Source organism: Vanessa cardui, chromosome 29 (assembly GCF_905220365.1).
Source record: "Vanessa cardui chromosome 29, ilVanCard2.1, whole genome shotgun sequence".
In the NCBI taxonomy this organism is placed as follows: Eukaryota; Metazoa; Arthropoda; class Insecta; order Lepidoptera; family Nymphalidae; genus Vanessa; species Vanessa cardui.
In genome coordinates, this window is record NC_061151.1 from 622,937 (window position 1) to 639,205 (window position 16,269).

The 16,269-nt window shown below is 34.9% G+C and overlaps 1 protein-coding gene across 1 annotated transcript; it reads left to right on the top strand.

The window, feature by feature from the left end:
- Positions 1–4,458: 4,458 nt before the first annotated feature.
- LOC124541885 lies at positions 4,459–15,058 on the top strand. The gene is made up of 4 exons (XM_047119794.1): positions 4,459–5,005; positions 8,751–8,889; positions 9,549–13,418; positions 13,841–15,058. Exons 2-4 carry the CDS (start codon positions 8,767–8,769, stop codon positions 14,729–14,731), a joined length of 4,884 nt encoding a protein of 1,627 aa, XP_046975750.1. The 5' UTR covers positions 4,459–5,005; positions 8,751–8,766; the 3' UTR covers positions 14,732–15,058.
- The last annotated feature ends 1,211 nt before the right edge of the window (positions 15,059–16,269 follow it).

The following is a 16,269-nucleotide window of genomic DNA, read 5'->3' on the forward strand; positions in this document are numbered from 1 at the left end:
TGTAGATTACTATTGCTTATTTTAGAAACGATTATTTTGGTTGAATGCTTAATCAAATAGGAATATGTTTATTAAAAGTTTTGTTCAGAAATGCCGTTAGTCCTCGGTTTGATTATATACCAAATTATAATTTAAAAAAATGGTTAATTATCCTCTCATTTATAATAAAATAACACGTCTTATTTTAGAAACCAATTAAACTTAGAAAATTATATCAGCTGTAAGGGTACTTTTATTTGACTTTGGTTGGAGGATATGGCGGCGAGAAAAGGGGCCCAGGAAGGGACCGTTAGGGTAAGAGATGATGCGCTTACGTCTTAACATAGCTATTTGAAATAAGAACTTTTTCATCCTAATGGAACGCAACTAAAACGTCATAGCTAATGACAGATTTAATACATTATCTTTGCTGTTATTTTTATAATTTATTATGATCTGTGTATATTTCTATACATTAATGTTATAAATGTGAAAGTAACTCTTTCTGTCTGTCGCTCTTTGACTACCAAACCCCTGAACCGAATTTGATCAAATTAAAACGTGGATAAGTCAAAACCAAAGTGTATGACATACGAAAGAGTGTCTCTGATGCTATATTATTTTAATTTAAAGTTATAAAATAAAGATCAAAGCTAGAGTCAAGTTACTTCGTAAATCCTAAATCCTAAAAACTTAGAATGTTTTAGTAGCTAATAAATACCAAATATGAGCATCATTAAGTTTTTAAATAAATATAGTATTATGTATAATTTAATCATGTCACAAAATATATTTCTTTAGAATACAATAGCCAAAACAGACTAAAATTCATTAATTTTTATGGCGATTTTATTTGACATATAACTTCATAAGTGTTGCCAACTTCATATATTATTAACTAAAGTTTGATGCTATTTTTTTTTTTGTACTAGTGTAATACTTTGTTGTTTTATATATTATTTTATTTTATTGTTGTTTTTTTTACGTAAATGATTTAATTTTTATTATGCTTAAAAAAATAAGTTATATTAAGATTAAATCTTTATTTACATAAAATTATAAACAGCTTGTGTATGTGGGTGTATTAAAAGTAATGTTTTAATTTCCATTTAAAAATGTTTGAAAATTATTTGGCTCGTCGGAATAAGCTGTAAAAAGGCTGTGATACAAAATGTGCTTGGATCTGAACTAGTAAGTTGTTTTAATATATTGTACCCGCAAAGTATTTCCTAAATGTAAGTTAAATAAATACATTTCGATAATTTTATAAAAAAATATGTGTTTTATTTTAATACGACATATAAAAACCCACCTTCTCTTATATAAACATATATTATTTATGCGAAAGAGATTAATTGCTTAGTATGCTTTCGCTAAAAACAAAAAAGTAATATATAATAAATTTTGGCACATAGTTAATTTTGATATAAACCTATCACCACTTTGGCATCAGTGATATATGTGGTGTGTGGTGTGGAAAGTATGAAGGCATACGTAATTATATATTTCATATACAGGGTTATATCCGTTAGGAGGTGATAGGGGCGTTTCGCCAATATCACTCGTAGAAGATTGCGTAGTACAGATTACACAATTATTAGAATAGGAACTTCCAAAAAATAACTTTCCTTTCAGGGACTTTTGTGTGAGGATCTTACTATTAAGAATAGAATTCTGCATTATTCATTGTAGAACATGCTGTGTGTGCTGTGCTCTGTTATAGACAGTTTCTCGGATTCGCTTATTAATACTTTATTTAGGCTATATTACAAAAATGTCTTATTTATAACTTAGCTATTGAACTGTTTCTGAAATTTGTATTAAGTAAGTAAGTAAGTTTTTTTTCATTGGTTGTTATTTTTAGTTAATTTTGTGGGAATTTTAAAGAGCGACCCTTAGAACGCTTAGTACGTCATGTTCGACTATGAATATCCACCAGCGTCCTTTCTGGTGATTTTATTTCGATAGATTTGAAATAGTTTCCGTCTTTTTAAAGAAAAAATGATAGCTAAGAAAACGGTTATGTTTTTAAAATAATCTGCAGGCCAAGTTTTATAATGATTTTTTTAGTTTTAAGGCATTATTGAGGATAATTTCGTTTTCAGTCGCGAATTTTTAAATTTCGACCGATAATTAATGTTGAAATATTGACAAATATCCAGTGTTTAATCATCTTAAAAAAAAACAAAAGAAAGAAAATAATTTTATTGGATAATTTTTTTGAAGTTGTTTTTTTGGCAAATTTTGAAAAAATCTACAAAATGTGATAACTCAAAAATGGTTCGCTTTTGTTTTATGCATATTTATAATAACCCTGTATGTATATATAATATACTGACCCATGGTCTCCTTCATAAACATCAACAAATAGATATCAACTATTTTTTAACCAGTATTCCAAACGGGTGTCTACTCAATAAATTGATACTACTTACCAAATTTAAGTCCCTAATTTAAATACTGTAACTAATAGTGTCTGCCATTCAAGTTATCTATATATATTTTTTATATATTTTAAGATATCAAAAGGGCAGACTTGCTGCGATCACGTTTTGAAAGTCGATTTTTATGCTTTTCGTCGCCATGGCACACTCAAAGGAACCCTCGATGGGAATAGTGAACCTCCATTTCACCAACAGCAGGTGAAGCAGAATTCCTGGCAGTGATATGGACCTTGCTACTATAACGTAAGTCTGCAGGTCACTGGCTCTCAGATAACTCTGCCTGTATGTTTGATCTTTCACTACCAAACTTGATGATATTTAGTATGAATATGTATATAGCAGATTCTTGTACCCAATCACAGGAAAGATAGACTAACTTTATGAATTCGTAAGCTTTTTACTAGGTAGTATCTTAAGTTTTCGTATTTATATTTTTTGCCGACAACGCACCTGTTAATTCCCCGGTGTTGCGGTGTTGCTGATGTCCATGTTCGGTGGTAGTCACTTTCTATCAGGTGGAGCTCGTTTGCCAACGATAACCTAAAAAATAAACGATTTTTTTACAATCACCACCACTATCTCTTACTTGGTGGTAGGGCTTATAAGGCCGTCTTAGTACTTACCATATATTCAATAACTTAATACTCTATACCCAGCTGCAGGGAAAACTAATATTCTATTGTACTCATATAATCCAAATGATGATCAGAGGCGGCGTAAGGCGTGGGTGGTGGCCGACACCGCCTCGCGGTGCAAAGGGCCTCGCGCACGAAATTTGAAAAAAAGGGCTTCGCAAACTGTTGCCCCATTAAGATTCGATCTTGCGCCGCTACTGATGATGATGTTGTCTTTTTGGTACTTTTTGTGATGGAATATTAAGTCCAGCGTCTATGTGCATGTTTAGTACTTGTACAAGGAAGTGTACTTGTCAGCCGCTCACTAATCTTATGGGACAGCAAATCAGATGCGATTGGAAGGATTTTAGGCGCTGATTTAATGACTTTCCGTCTATTTGGAAATACAGGTAACGGGTCATAGTGGTCACAGTTGTATTTAAAGGTTTCTTTCTGGAGGCATGAAGAATAACTAATTAGATTTTTTAATTCCAATCATTAAGCTATAATTTATTTACTTGGATCTGTAACTTTTAAAGCAGTAATTAGTAACATTGTTTTTATTTTATTGTATCTAGATATTTGTTAACTCTTCGGAATCTCTGGGAGCCTCTCTCATGTGGAGAACAAAGGGCAGTCACCCCTTTGTTTTCCCCTAAATCTGGCCCTGAAAGTGACTTCGAATCGCTCACACCAGATCACTAGTATACGACAATGCGAGGCCATACCGCTCTATCAGATTTAGACATCCTAACCAAGATTAAAATCGAAATATACTTTATCCAAGAATGAATTAACAAAAATAAAGAAATAAACTCGTCTACTAGTAGAATAATAACAAGACCCTCTCTCCCAATTGCCCGAACGTAAAGATTAGGTCCGTTTCAACGGTTTACTCTACTAATCACGGAAGTACCAGAAAATACCACCACCACCACCAATTACGGCATCAGCGTCGTTTCAGCTGTTAACGAAGATTATATAGGTCAGATTCAGGGTGCATTAACCCCAAACAATTTTAACAAGCCTAGCTAATATGATTACAAAAGCATTATTATTTAAAGACATGATAATGGCATAAACTTCTTTGTTTTGAATCTAGAAAAATACCGATCTTTTTTGACGGTTAAGTCGGCAATTACATTTCCTTATTTCTTTATCGTCTCATAATAAGCGAGAAATTTGGATAAATATCAATAAATGAAGACGGTTTTCCAACTCCAACTCATATGTATGGTATATACAAGTATTTCAAGTGTAAATTATAATAATGCATGAAGGAATCACCGACCAATATTAATCTAGTTCATTACTCCGCGACCTACATAGTAACAATTATAGGTAGCTCTGTGAAGGATGACCTACTCGGAGCGGAGGGACGTCGATGCCCCAGTGGCATACTTTTGTTCACGAGCGCATGTGCACTTCAGGGTTTGAATGAAATCGCGCCACGTTGGTCGGGGAAGGAAAATTTTCATTAATACTCGGGAAAATTTTCGCATTCATCATTGATGATTTTTGTTTCTTCAAGTTAACTGTTTTAAAAATGGCGTACAAGTTGTTAGACGATTATCAATTTTAAATTTGATCAGTGAAGAGTTATAAGTTTAGTTGTAATAAAATCAATTCATTTCATGTCAATGGACTAGTATAATTATCATGAAAAAATTATGAGATATTAAGATATTTTAAATAAATTATATATTAATGAGGGGAGATTCGATTTTAATAAGTCGCAACATTAAGCCAGGGTTTTAAGAAAAATGGCCGACTCACGTAACGTCAAAACTTATTGGGCGAGTGTCTTCGAAAACGTGTGATTTTTATCGAAAACGAAGCGAAATTTATATATCCAGTGTATGTGACGTGATTGTGTGCTTGTGTTTTTGTGTTATATCATAATATCAAGATATTTGTTACACGGTGGACGACGGAACCTACCAATTGTACACTCGGGTCTGATGCACAGTAAGTATTTTGATATATATTTTCGTAAAGAATACTATTTAACCATTAAAACATTGATTATGACAGCTATATATAACAATTTGATGTATAAGTGTATTAATATAATGTATAATTTATTCAAAACATTAAAAATAATCTCAAGAGACATCGTACACACACGATATATTATTGAAACAATGAATAGGCCTTGATAATACACAGCAGATAGTTGTATCGCTGGGACACTACTCATATATATTTACGAGACGATAACTGAATATCATCGCACGACGATGTCAGAACCACAAATAGATTGCATTTTACACAACAAGATATTCGTATATTGAACTGTCGTGTCGTTTGCGTTCCGTAGTCATTACAAAAATAAAAAAAAATAATTCCGCGGGAAAATTTATCCATATATTTTTTGCATGAGGAGTTTCATAAAATTGATATTTATGTCAAATAACGTTTGAAAATTAATATGCTAAGCAATATAACTTATTAATGGGGTGTTAATCAGCTATGTCACCAAGATATTTTTGTAGCAATAATGATAACAAATGTCAAAAAGTTGTAGGCAGTTGATGATATAGTCATGAGGCATCCTTTTCCATTACTCAATGACTCAACTCTTGGTAGCATTACACTTGCAAAACCTTGTATTAACACATTGGTCATCGTTGCTAAATGTCATCAGTTGTGTTTTTTGTTATAAATGAATAATATAATATTAATAGTGCAATGTGTTAGTGTGGATATGTTGAAGAAAGAAATTAATTTAATTGGATTTGTTTATATCATCGTTTTGGTAAATCAAAAGTAAGTCGTTTGTTAAAAATATTTGCTTTCTTATCTTAAATAATATTTATTTGTGCTATTTTACTTGAAACATTTGACAGTCTTGCCGGGTAAATTATATAAAATTTATTCTTATTTGTCACATAGTAATCTTTATTCTAGCACTGGTGTTTAATTCTAAAAATGTTTAAAGTACATAAATAATAATTAAATATATTTACTTTTACTTATATTTCAAAAAATGTCATGGTCTTTTGTTAATTTTTTTGAATGTTTACTAGTATTTTCTATTATGAAGGTTTAATGCATATATTGCTCAAAGAGCTTAAAAAAATTACCTTGGCATTATAAATTAATATGACTTTAAAAATATTTTTTGTTTATATTCAGAATATGTCATTTCACAATATATGTTGAATAAAAATTAATACATATAGAATATTAAAAAATATAATTTAGAATACACCGTAAAAACTGGAGCAAACTCAATATAAATAATATTCTTAGTATGTCATAACCACAATGCATCTTAATTGATTTAAAAATGTACAATGCAAAAATAAAAATTTTTATTCCCTTGTGTCATGATTGAGTAATTTATTTTGAATAGTACTTTAACATTAAATTTTTAATGACATCTAAACTTTTATGTAAATAATAGTAAATTATCTTTTACCATATAATAATCTTGTATTTGTACACACTTGTATTTTTTCGTTAACTTTATTGTAGCTTAAATTTATAAATAATATATGTTTAAAAGAAATACAATAGGACATATAATGTAGTACATACTTTCTTCTAGCAATATATCTTAGAAAAAACTATCAGGTAATGATTGCAGGTCTCGGTATAATACAAAGAGACGGGTACAGCATCGGTAACTCTCCTTATGCAGGTGTCCATATTTATTTATTCAATCAATTAATGTAATTATTTTAAAATGATTTTTATTTAACAGAATGAAGAATCTTGTTCTTCGTCTTGTTATAATATTTTGTTTGGATTTTAAACCAGGTCCACGAAACTGATTACCTTAACTTTGTACGCACAAGTGACTATTGAGTTTGTGTTTGTATAAGCAAGCATGATTTTGCACAAACCCGATTTCTCTGTTTTTATATCCTTTACATTCAGATGAGATAGTAAATCTCACACAAAACAATCCTGAAAGAGTTTAAGCAATGATACAATGGTTTTTAATTAATTTCCGAAAATTTGTAGTTTGAAATGTCTAAATTTTTTTTATTGTACTAGATTTAATATTGTTGATTATGGGGTCTGCAGAATTAAACAATTGAGGTGGACATTATATAATGGTAATATTTTATATTTGTTTAAATTGATTCAAGTATTTTATAAGTTTAATTTGAGCTTCGTTGACTTGGGAAACAACCTTAAAACAGAAAAAGAAAAGATTTGCTTGATATGGATTTCATATGATTTGACAATATATTGCTTATTAATGGTAATTTGAGAGATTATTTGGGTTTTGTAAGTAAAAGTTTAAGCATATGATTATTGGACATATTATGAGTTATGTTTATCTTGTAGTTTTTATGAGTTCAATAAAATTGCTACCTTTAAATTTTTTTTCTCTTTCTTTAAATCTAATTATTTAATTCGATCTTTATTGACAACTTAGTATTTGTTTAGAAATATTATGAGAATTATATTTATGCTACATTGAGTTTTTGTTTATTTATAAACATGAATTTGTAAATAACATAATGGCATAAGGAAAAATATAAGTATATTTTATTGAATGTTGTATGGGAAAAAAACATTACTTCCTTCCTCGTGACTAATATAATACAACTTTAGTCATTGTAGCTTCAGGTGATTTAGTAACAGACCTATTTCTGCCTTTGGTCTGCGGCTCAGCCTGCTTGTAAGCGTAGACCATGTCTGTGTATAAGCACATGACATGATAAATAAAATATGAATTGTTGTTTACTGACATACTTTGTCAGTAAAATTTTCTTGCTGAAAAAGAAAATTTCGCTAGACTCTTCTTCCTGAACCAGTTGTAGCTTGTTGTAATTCTGGTTCATCCTGTGTTTTGTTGGACGACCTCCGTGGTCGAGTGGTATGTACACTCGTTTTCTAGGGTACGCCACTCCGAGGTCCTGCGTTCGATTCCCGGCTGAGTCGATGTAGATTATCATTAGTTTTCTATGTTGTCTTGGGTCTGGGTGTTTGTGGTAACGTCGTTACTTCTGATTTTCCATAACACAAGTGCTTTAGCTACTTAAATTGGGATCAGAGTAATGTATGTGATGTTGTCTCATATTTATGTTTATTTGTACAACTGATATTCCTTTTCACCTCTCCAATTGAGCTTAAGGCTTGTGTTAGGGGTCGGGACGTCGATAGCCTATGGGGTCAAGATTTGACTAGCTGGTCCGATCTTCCTTCATTTTAACACCCGGCGGCCCCTACAACATTGTGAAATTGAATTTCATCTAAATCTGTCGTCATTTTTACATAATAAAGTAACAAACATCCAAAAATAGTTGGCCTAGCACCAGATTTTTCTCCGGTCATGAGACGTTGCCATCCCTTGTATCTGTGAATGAGGCAGTAAAGAGTGCAACTGTGTTTGTGCGCTGTTATATATGCTGCGTAGTTGGCTTGTCCTCTTTGAAAATATCGATGATCGAAATAGGTCAGGAGGACATAATTTTTTTTTCTATAATTATTTAAAGACTTCTTGTGAAAATGTTAGTCCCATCGTGCCCTAACACTATTAGAAGTACGAAGGGTTGAGTAACATATTAATAAAATTACTGCATCTTATTTATAACTAAAAAGTATTCAATCTCAATAGTTTTTGTCTTTTTTCCCTATTCCAAACACATTCCACCAAAACATGTTAGATATCTTCTTTACCACAAATGTCACAATTAGGAGGACATCATAGTAATAAATGATTACGCTAAATAGCATTAAATTGAATTTTTAGATGTGAGGGTGGTGGCATGTGGGGCGCGCAGGCGGGGTGGTGGTGCGGCGCGCTGGCGGCCGCCCTGCTGGCGCTGCTCGCGCTCTGCCGCCGCGCCAAGCGAGCGCCCTCGCCCGTGCCCCAAACGACAGTCACACAGGTACTGACACTTTTCTAGCTATATACACTCGAAGACATGTCATAAATGTGCTCACCATGGCCAACATTGACAGTGCCGTTGTAAGAAATATTAAAGTCAATTCGCCAATAACTTGGTGGTAGGGCTTTGTGCTAGCCCGTCTGGATAGGTACGACCCACTCATCAGATATTCTACCGCTAAACAACAGCACTCAGTATTGTTGTTTTCCGGTGTGAAGGGTGAGTGAGCCAGTGTAACTACAGGCACAAGGGACATAACATCTTAGTTCCCAAGGTTGGTGGTACATTGACGATGTAAAGATTAGTTGTTATTTCTTACAGCGTCATTGTCTATGGGTGATGGTGACCACTTACCATCAGGTGGCCCATAAGCTCAACCTATTACATAAAAAAAACTTGAGAATTAAGATGTTATTCTATTGTCCCTGTAGTTACATTGGCTCACTGAGTTTTAGAACAGATGTTTGACAGGAGATAATATGATAAGGGGGTGCCATCTACCTAGATGGGCTTGTACAAAACTCCACCTACTCGAAAATATTAACTTGAAAGAGTCAAGTTTGTAAAAACAACAAACGATGTTATTTTGACTGTATATTAAAAAACTTAATTATTTGATATGATTTATTTTTTGAATTTTTTATCATTTATAATTCTAGGTGCACATAGTGTGTAATGGTGCGGCACGCGTGACACGTGCTGGGACTCCGCCGGAACCCCCACGCGCTCGCGTCGCGCTGGCCGCTGCGCCCGCGCCCGAACCCCCCGTCAACTCCCAACGACCCCCACGCGATACGCAGCAACCCCCTCACATACTTATCGTACAAAACTGCACACAAAATACTATTCCCCAGCCATCTGACTCACCCCAACCCTCGACCTCTCAAGGTCCGCGACAACCACCCTTAGAATACCGTGGGATACCGAAGTTACCTTTGCCGGAGCAGTGGCTTCATAAGCGCCCCTTCGATTACAAGTATTCGGCAATAGCGAGACCATTTGCCCAAATCGTAAACTCTGATCTCATGGTCGATCAGCAAAGGGAATCGCGAGCGAAGAAGTACAGCGCCACAAGATCGCCGTCGTTGGAGAAAGACGAGAAGTCACCCTTCGTGAGTAGTGCGAAATCGGAAGACACGGAAGTTTTTGGATTTGACAGCGAATCCGTGCGTAAGTTGAGCGAAGACAGCGATAAGTCCAGGGAAATGGGAGAACGACCGCCCTCTTCGCCGCACGAGAGCGAGAAAGAGATGTCACCGACAAATTTGCGAAGATTTCGGTCAGTGAGCACGAGGCTCAATATGTGTAGTGTCAATGAGAGCCCTCTGCCCGAGGGCCAGCAGGAGAGGTTAGAAATGCAAAGTTCTCCTCGTATACTCGAGTGCAGTTCAGCTAAGGAGAAATCCTCGGGGACGAAATTCGATTTTTCCCCGAAAATTTTAGCTGATACCATTGCCTCTCCGCGTTTTTTCACACCACCTGAAATGGTATCGCCCTTATTTTTCTCGGAGCCCTCCCCAAAGTCTGTGTATTATGATAGTGTGAGGTCACCGAAATTCTTCCCCGAAACGCCTCGCGATGCAGAAGTACCCCAGTCGCAACGTGCGTTAGGTGACCACAGAAACCGTACAAATGGTATAGAAAAACCCAGCTCGCCTAGAGTTTTAAGTGCTCGACCTAGCCCTAAGGTTCATAGTTATAATAAAGAAAATTACTTCACATTCGAACACGTGACTGCAACAGAAGAGAATGCAGCGAGAGTGTCGCCAAGACCGAAACGATATGGAGGAAGGAATTCCATAGAAAGAGAAAGGTTCACACCACCAGCTGATAAGGCTGACATTAAAAAGTACAGAAGGCACAATAGTTGCGATACGAATTATAGAAGCGTAGAGGTGAATATATCCAAATGTGATGATATCAAGGAAACAGCTGATGCTGGAACTAAAACGGAAGCAACGGACAGAGATGTAGTAGATTGCTGTGCCAAAATAGAATCTTTGCAAGTTGATACGACAAGTGAAAAACACGAACTAACTCCGATATCGAATTCAGCGCAAGTGAGACGGCAGAGATTAAAATCGATATCTCTAGATTCCGATAATGCAAAAATAATCGAGCAGAATTTAGGTTTGCCAATAGCCAAACAGATGAAAGATCAGATGAACGAAGCCTACAAAAATCAAGAAGGCAGTGCGTCCTGTGAAAGTATAGAGCGATACCAAAAGTCGCCTTCGAAAGAACGACCAGTCTTTAAGTTTGACGTCGAACAGAAAGAGAAAGTCGAAAGTGATCCGAAATCACCCGATCGCAAGCAGAAGAAATGTCTCCGTCAAAGTTGTGACACTCAGTCTTTCTTAGATATGCCCAGGTTTTCGCCAAAGGAATTCGAAATAACCGTAACATCCGAGGAAGGCGCAACGACATCCGCTGAAACGCAAACGAAACGAAAAGGCAAGAATTTGCGAAATTTAACAATCGATTTGTCGAAACGCGATAGCGATCTGGAAAAGGAACTGCTGGAATTCGAGAAACTTTACACGAATGCTGAAGAGAAGAAGGTTAAAACGCCAACATTAAAAGTCAAAGCGACGTCATTGGATTCTTCGGAAACCGTAAATCTTTCTCTACCTCAGAAGAAGACTCTGGAAGTTCCTCAAAATTCCATTTCAGTTCCCAATACGCCCAAACGTCAGTTGAAACGCATACTTGCTCAAAAGAACGTAAAACACGATTTGTCTGGCGGTAAAGTTGGGTACAACTCCATACAATCCAACGCTGACCAGCGCAGATTGTTTATGAAGGGGCAGGATAGTGGTATATTTCTAAGGGAAAACCACGCTAGTCTCATGTTATACCAACCTGGTACATCCAGGATGGGCTCTCGCACAATGGGTTCGTTCGACGAAAACATGACGGACAATGCCCCAGAAATTAATGTCTCAACCGTTGATAATAGACCTGGATTCCACTTGGATTCCGGCCAAACTCTTGGTTCTAACCTATTAAATTATAAACAGAATTTAAGCGTATCAAGTACAAATCTGAAAACGCTCCCCGAGGGTGTACCGTCTGATGATTTCGAACCGAGCGCGGAGGACGAGAAATTAGTTAAGAAATTACACAGACGCAATTCAAATCAAAGTTTAATGCTAAGTACACACAGTCTGCAGGGCTCGAACTGTTCCCTCAGTAGCGCGGGGGCTTCGTGTCATAACTTAGCAACAGTTAGAACGAGTATATCGAATTTTAGTTTAAATAACGACTGTAGGCAAAAGAAGTTTTCTTTAGAGAGGCGAGATTCGAGCGCATCCATCAACCCTAGTGAACATTTAACGCCAACCACAAGAGTGATATGTTCGTCAAATACAAATTTATCCGGCGAAGTTTCGAAAAATTGTCTGTTACAACGTCGAGGCTCAAACAATAGTCTTACCTTAAATATATTGTCGTCAAACAACCTCAGTCGTCATTCGAGTAACAGTTCTCTGAATAAAGAGGCTAAACTCGGCCAAAAGAAGGGCTTATTGGAGAGAAGGAGCTCTAATACTTCTCTTACTCTGAATATCAACACTTCGAATCCTCAACTATCAACTAATCGTGGTTTAAGCATATCAAATTATAACCTTAATGGTTCTACGTGTAATCTAAGCCGGTATAACAGCAACCATAGTATTGATAATGCCGAACCAAGGAAGGGCATTTTGGAAAGAAGGAGTTCGAATACCTCCCTAACTCTCAACATCCAACCGCAAGAGCCCAGAGATTTGGAAATAGACGAGACATTAATAGACGCAAATCTTAAGGATTTACCGCACAGGGACAAACACAGGAAATCGTTGAGTACAGAAAACTTAATACCGAAATCGTATAAAAACAGAACGAGATTCCGGTCAACGGAAAAGGGTTTCGGATCACACGACAATTTGTGGTCAGCGTCGTACGGTGACCAGGAATATGCCCAGAATTTAACCTACGTTTGTGGTGATCAGGAAAATGAGATTATATATGCGTTCGGTCGTCAAGAGGACCCTAACTACCAACCTGGTTTCGTCAGAAATATTACAACGAAACCCTTGAGCCCTCAAAGTACATCCGAAGACTTCAGACTGTATTTAGCCAATATGCAACACTTGCAGAACGCATCGAGTGTTCTCACGAGACAGCAGCTAAAAGACCTGAACGATGTCTTCCAAAATGGATATTCCAAAGTCAAATGCTTGAGCAAAAATGATGGCCAGCACTGTTGTTCAGGACGCGTGGATATCGATCTGGTGTCCGAGAACCCACAGATGGCACTGCCGGAGACGGTCGCATCGCAACCATGCTCTGAATACCAGAAAATGTTATTGCGTAACTTACACCAGGAGTTTTGGGATATGCCGACGAATTTTCAGGAGAAGCCGATAGTGTCAGGGTCTCATACGAAGAATAGGTATAAGACGATCCTGCCTAACGAACATTCTAGATTCATTCTTCGGGCGGACGGTGATAACAGCGAGGGATATATAAATGCCAATTATATAAAGGTGAGAGTCTATATAACAGCTTATATGCTATACTATATATCAGGAAGATGAGTAACAAAAAGACAAAAATGTCGTTGTCTTGATTTAAATAATGTCTGAGCTAAGTTATGTTGTTATACAGAATGTTAAAAAATATTCAAATTTTTATCTATTATACTTCTATTCCTAAATAAAAAGATATACAACATACGATATGAAACTTTATGCTACATTTTCATTAGAGCCCAGTTAAAGATTGTGCCCTCATTTTTGCGAATTGTATTTTTCTTATAAATGTTGCTTCGACGAGTCTTCTTTCAAATGTTCAATTAATGATAACAGAAAGTCAGATATCAGTGTTTATAAGGACAAAGCAAATTTTTTTAAGGTTGTTGATGTGATGTGAATTTTGAATGTAAAAATACCTATTTTAATTATTTCAGGGGCATGAATACACCAAGAACAGCTACATAGCAACCCAAGGGCCACTTCCGAACACATTATACGACTTTTGGTTAATGGTTCGGCAAAACAACGCTGAATTCCTCTCCCAACGACCGCCTGGTACCACCGCCGAGTACATTCAGAAGATAGTCATGCTAACAAACTTCATAGAGAACAACAGGCAGAAGTGTGAAAAATATTTCCCATTGGAAGTCGATGAAGAAATAACAATATCAAGTCCAGATTGCTCGGAAGTCTGCTTCTTCTTCGAAGATGATCTCCCGAAGAACACATTTAAAATCAAGAATATTGGAAAGATAAGGAAATCTGGTTACACGATAAGGAAATTGGATGTGACATATGTGAATTCAAGTGGTGTCAGTGATGAAAGTGTCACGGTGTACCATTATTGGTTCCACAATTGGGCAGATCATAAGTGTCCCAAGGATGTAAACGCTCTGTTAAATTTGAGTTTGGATATTCTAAGAGAAGAGTGTTACGACTTCAGTGAGTGCAAAGACGAGAAAGATGAACAGTGTAAATGCAGTGATAGTCCTAAGCCCGGTTCTAAGTTTGTGTTCCCCCCGTTAGAGTCCCAGAGCATAGCGTGTCCTGTCAAAGTTTGTGTGACGTCACCTCTGAACTTCTCCGTTGAAAATCATTCACCACCAACGATAATTCACTGTTCTGCTGGTATTGGCAGGACGGGGTGTCTGATTGCCATCCTCAACGGTATAAAGCAGTTGACAAACGAACAGAAAGTTGATGTATTGGGTATAGTTTGTAATATGCGTTTGAATAGAGGAGGTATGGTACAAAACTCGGAGCAATATGAACTAATACATAAAGTATTGTGTTTGTTCGAACACGCTTGCTTGCCCGATTTATAGCTAAAACGTTAACTAACCAGTCTTGTGATTAAATGTTTTTTTTTTTTTTAAATATTTTTCCAAAAATTAGTTTTAGTGTGAATTTTGTTCGAGTACTTTTAAAATTTTTTTGTACTAAATTTTATTTGTGACAATCGTTCTTTGCCCTCTAAAGAGTTTTCTTAGTAATGCTTCATTTTTATGTCAAAAATAGTATACCAGTGTAGAGGATCCTTAACTTCCGTGTTTTATACAAAACTATTTTGGTCAATGAAACTGTGTTTACAATAGTGGAATAATTGGAAAGATAATACAACACAGTACCCTTTTTAAGCAAATGATTTTAGGTTTTAGGTACTATATAATGATACTTATATACTATATTATAAATATTGGTGTATTTATTTTTATATTTCTTAATTACTTCATTTGTATTGTGACATTCTTTTCATCTCTCACATATTTAAATTTGTCCCAGTAAAATATATTAAATATAGATAGCTGTTAGATGTGTCTATCATATATATAATCATCATTTACTTATTTATATTCGGTACATAAGTAAAAATAACTCAAATGTACCCAATTGCTCACATTTGCTCAAAAATCTATCATAATCTACTTCTGGTCGTGGGATAACTTGTCATAAAAATTAAACAAATCTCCTTTAAAAAAAATTACAATAAATTTGTGACACATTCAATTTGAATATATATTCCCAAGATTACATTCATGGTTTAACTTTATTGCTTTACATTAAATAATGAAATGATTGTTTGTAAAGTATGATATAAATTTATTATATTTACACTTTACTATATCAAAAAATCCTTGAAACACTGAATTATAATATGTGTTGTATTAACCGTTGGCAGTTGTTCCTCAATCATGTATACACTAAAACGGAATATTCTACTATTGTAAACATTATTGATATAGTTTTCATGGGCCCATTTATAGAATAACTAGATTTTTTTTATCTAAAGACAACGCACATTTTGTTTTAAAATTTAATTTATTCTAGGTTATATAAGGTAGCGAATTCTGACAAATTTATAAAATATTTTTATTGTAATTTTATATAATGGGTTGTCTGGAAAGTTTTAAATTATGAAATGTAAAGGCCGGTCCCTTTACATTACATAATATGGCTGCAGTACTGCTATAATATATGTAAATGCTATTCATTTTCAATCATCTGATCTATATATGCATATATATATATCAGATAGATATACAGACATGTTCTTATGCTGCCTACTAATAATAAGGAACTTTCCGGGTGACCGTATATTTAAATATGCCCTCTTCCATAAATAAACGAGGACTTTCTTCAGAAAGAGTAATCTCTATGATCTAGATATACACGTAATTGATCCCAGTTTACATAAAAATTGTGTCGATATGTATTTTTAAATATGTGTAAAGTTTTTGATTATTTTTTTAAATACTTTCTTGATTTGAATGATGTTTTTAACAGTAATCAAGTCAAATCAAATCATACTTTATTCAAAAAGGCTTTTACAAGCAGTTTGAATCTTCATTTAACAATTATATTC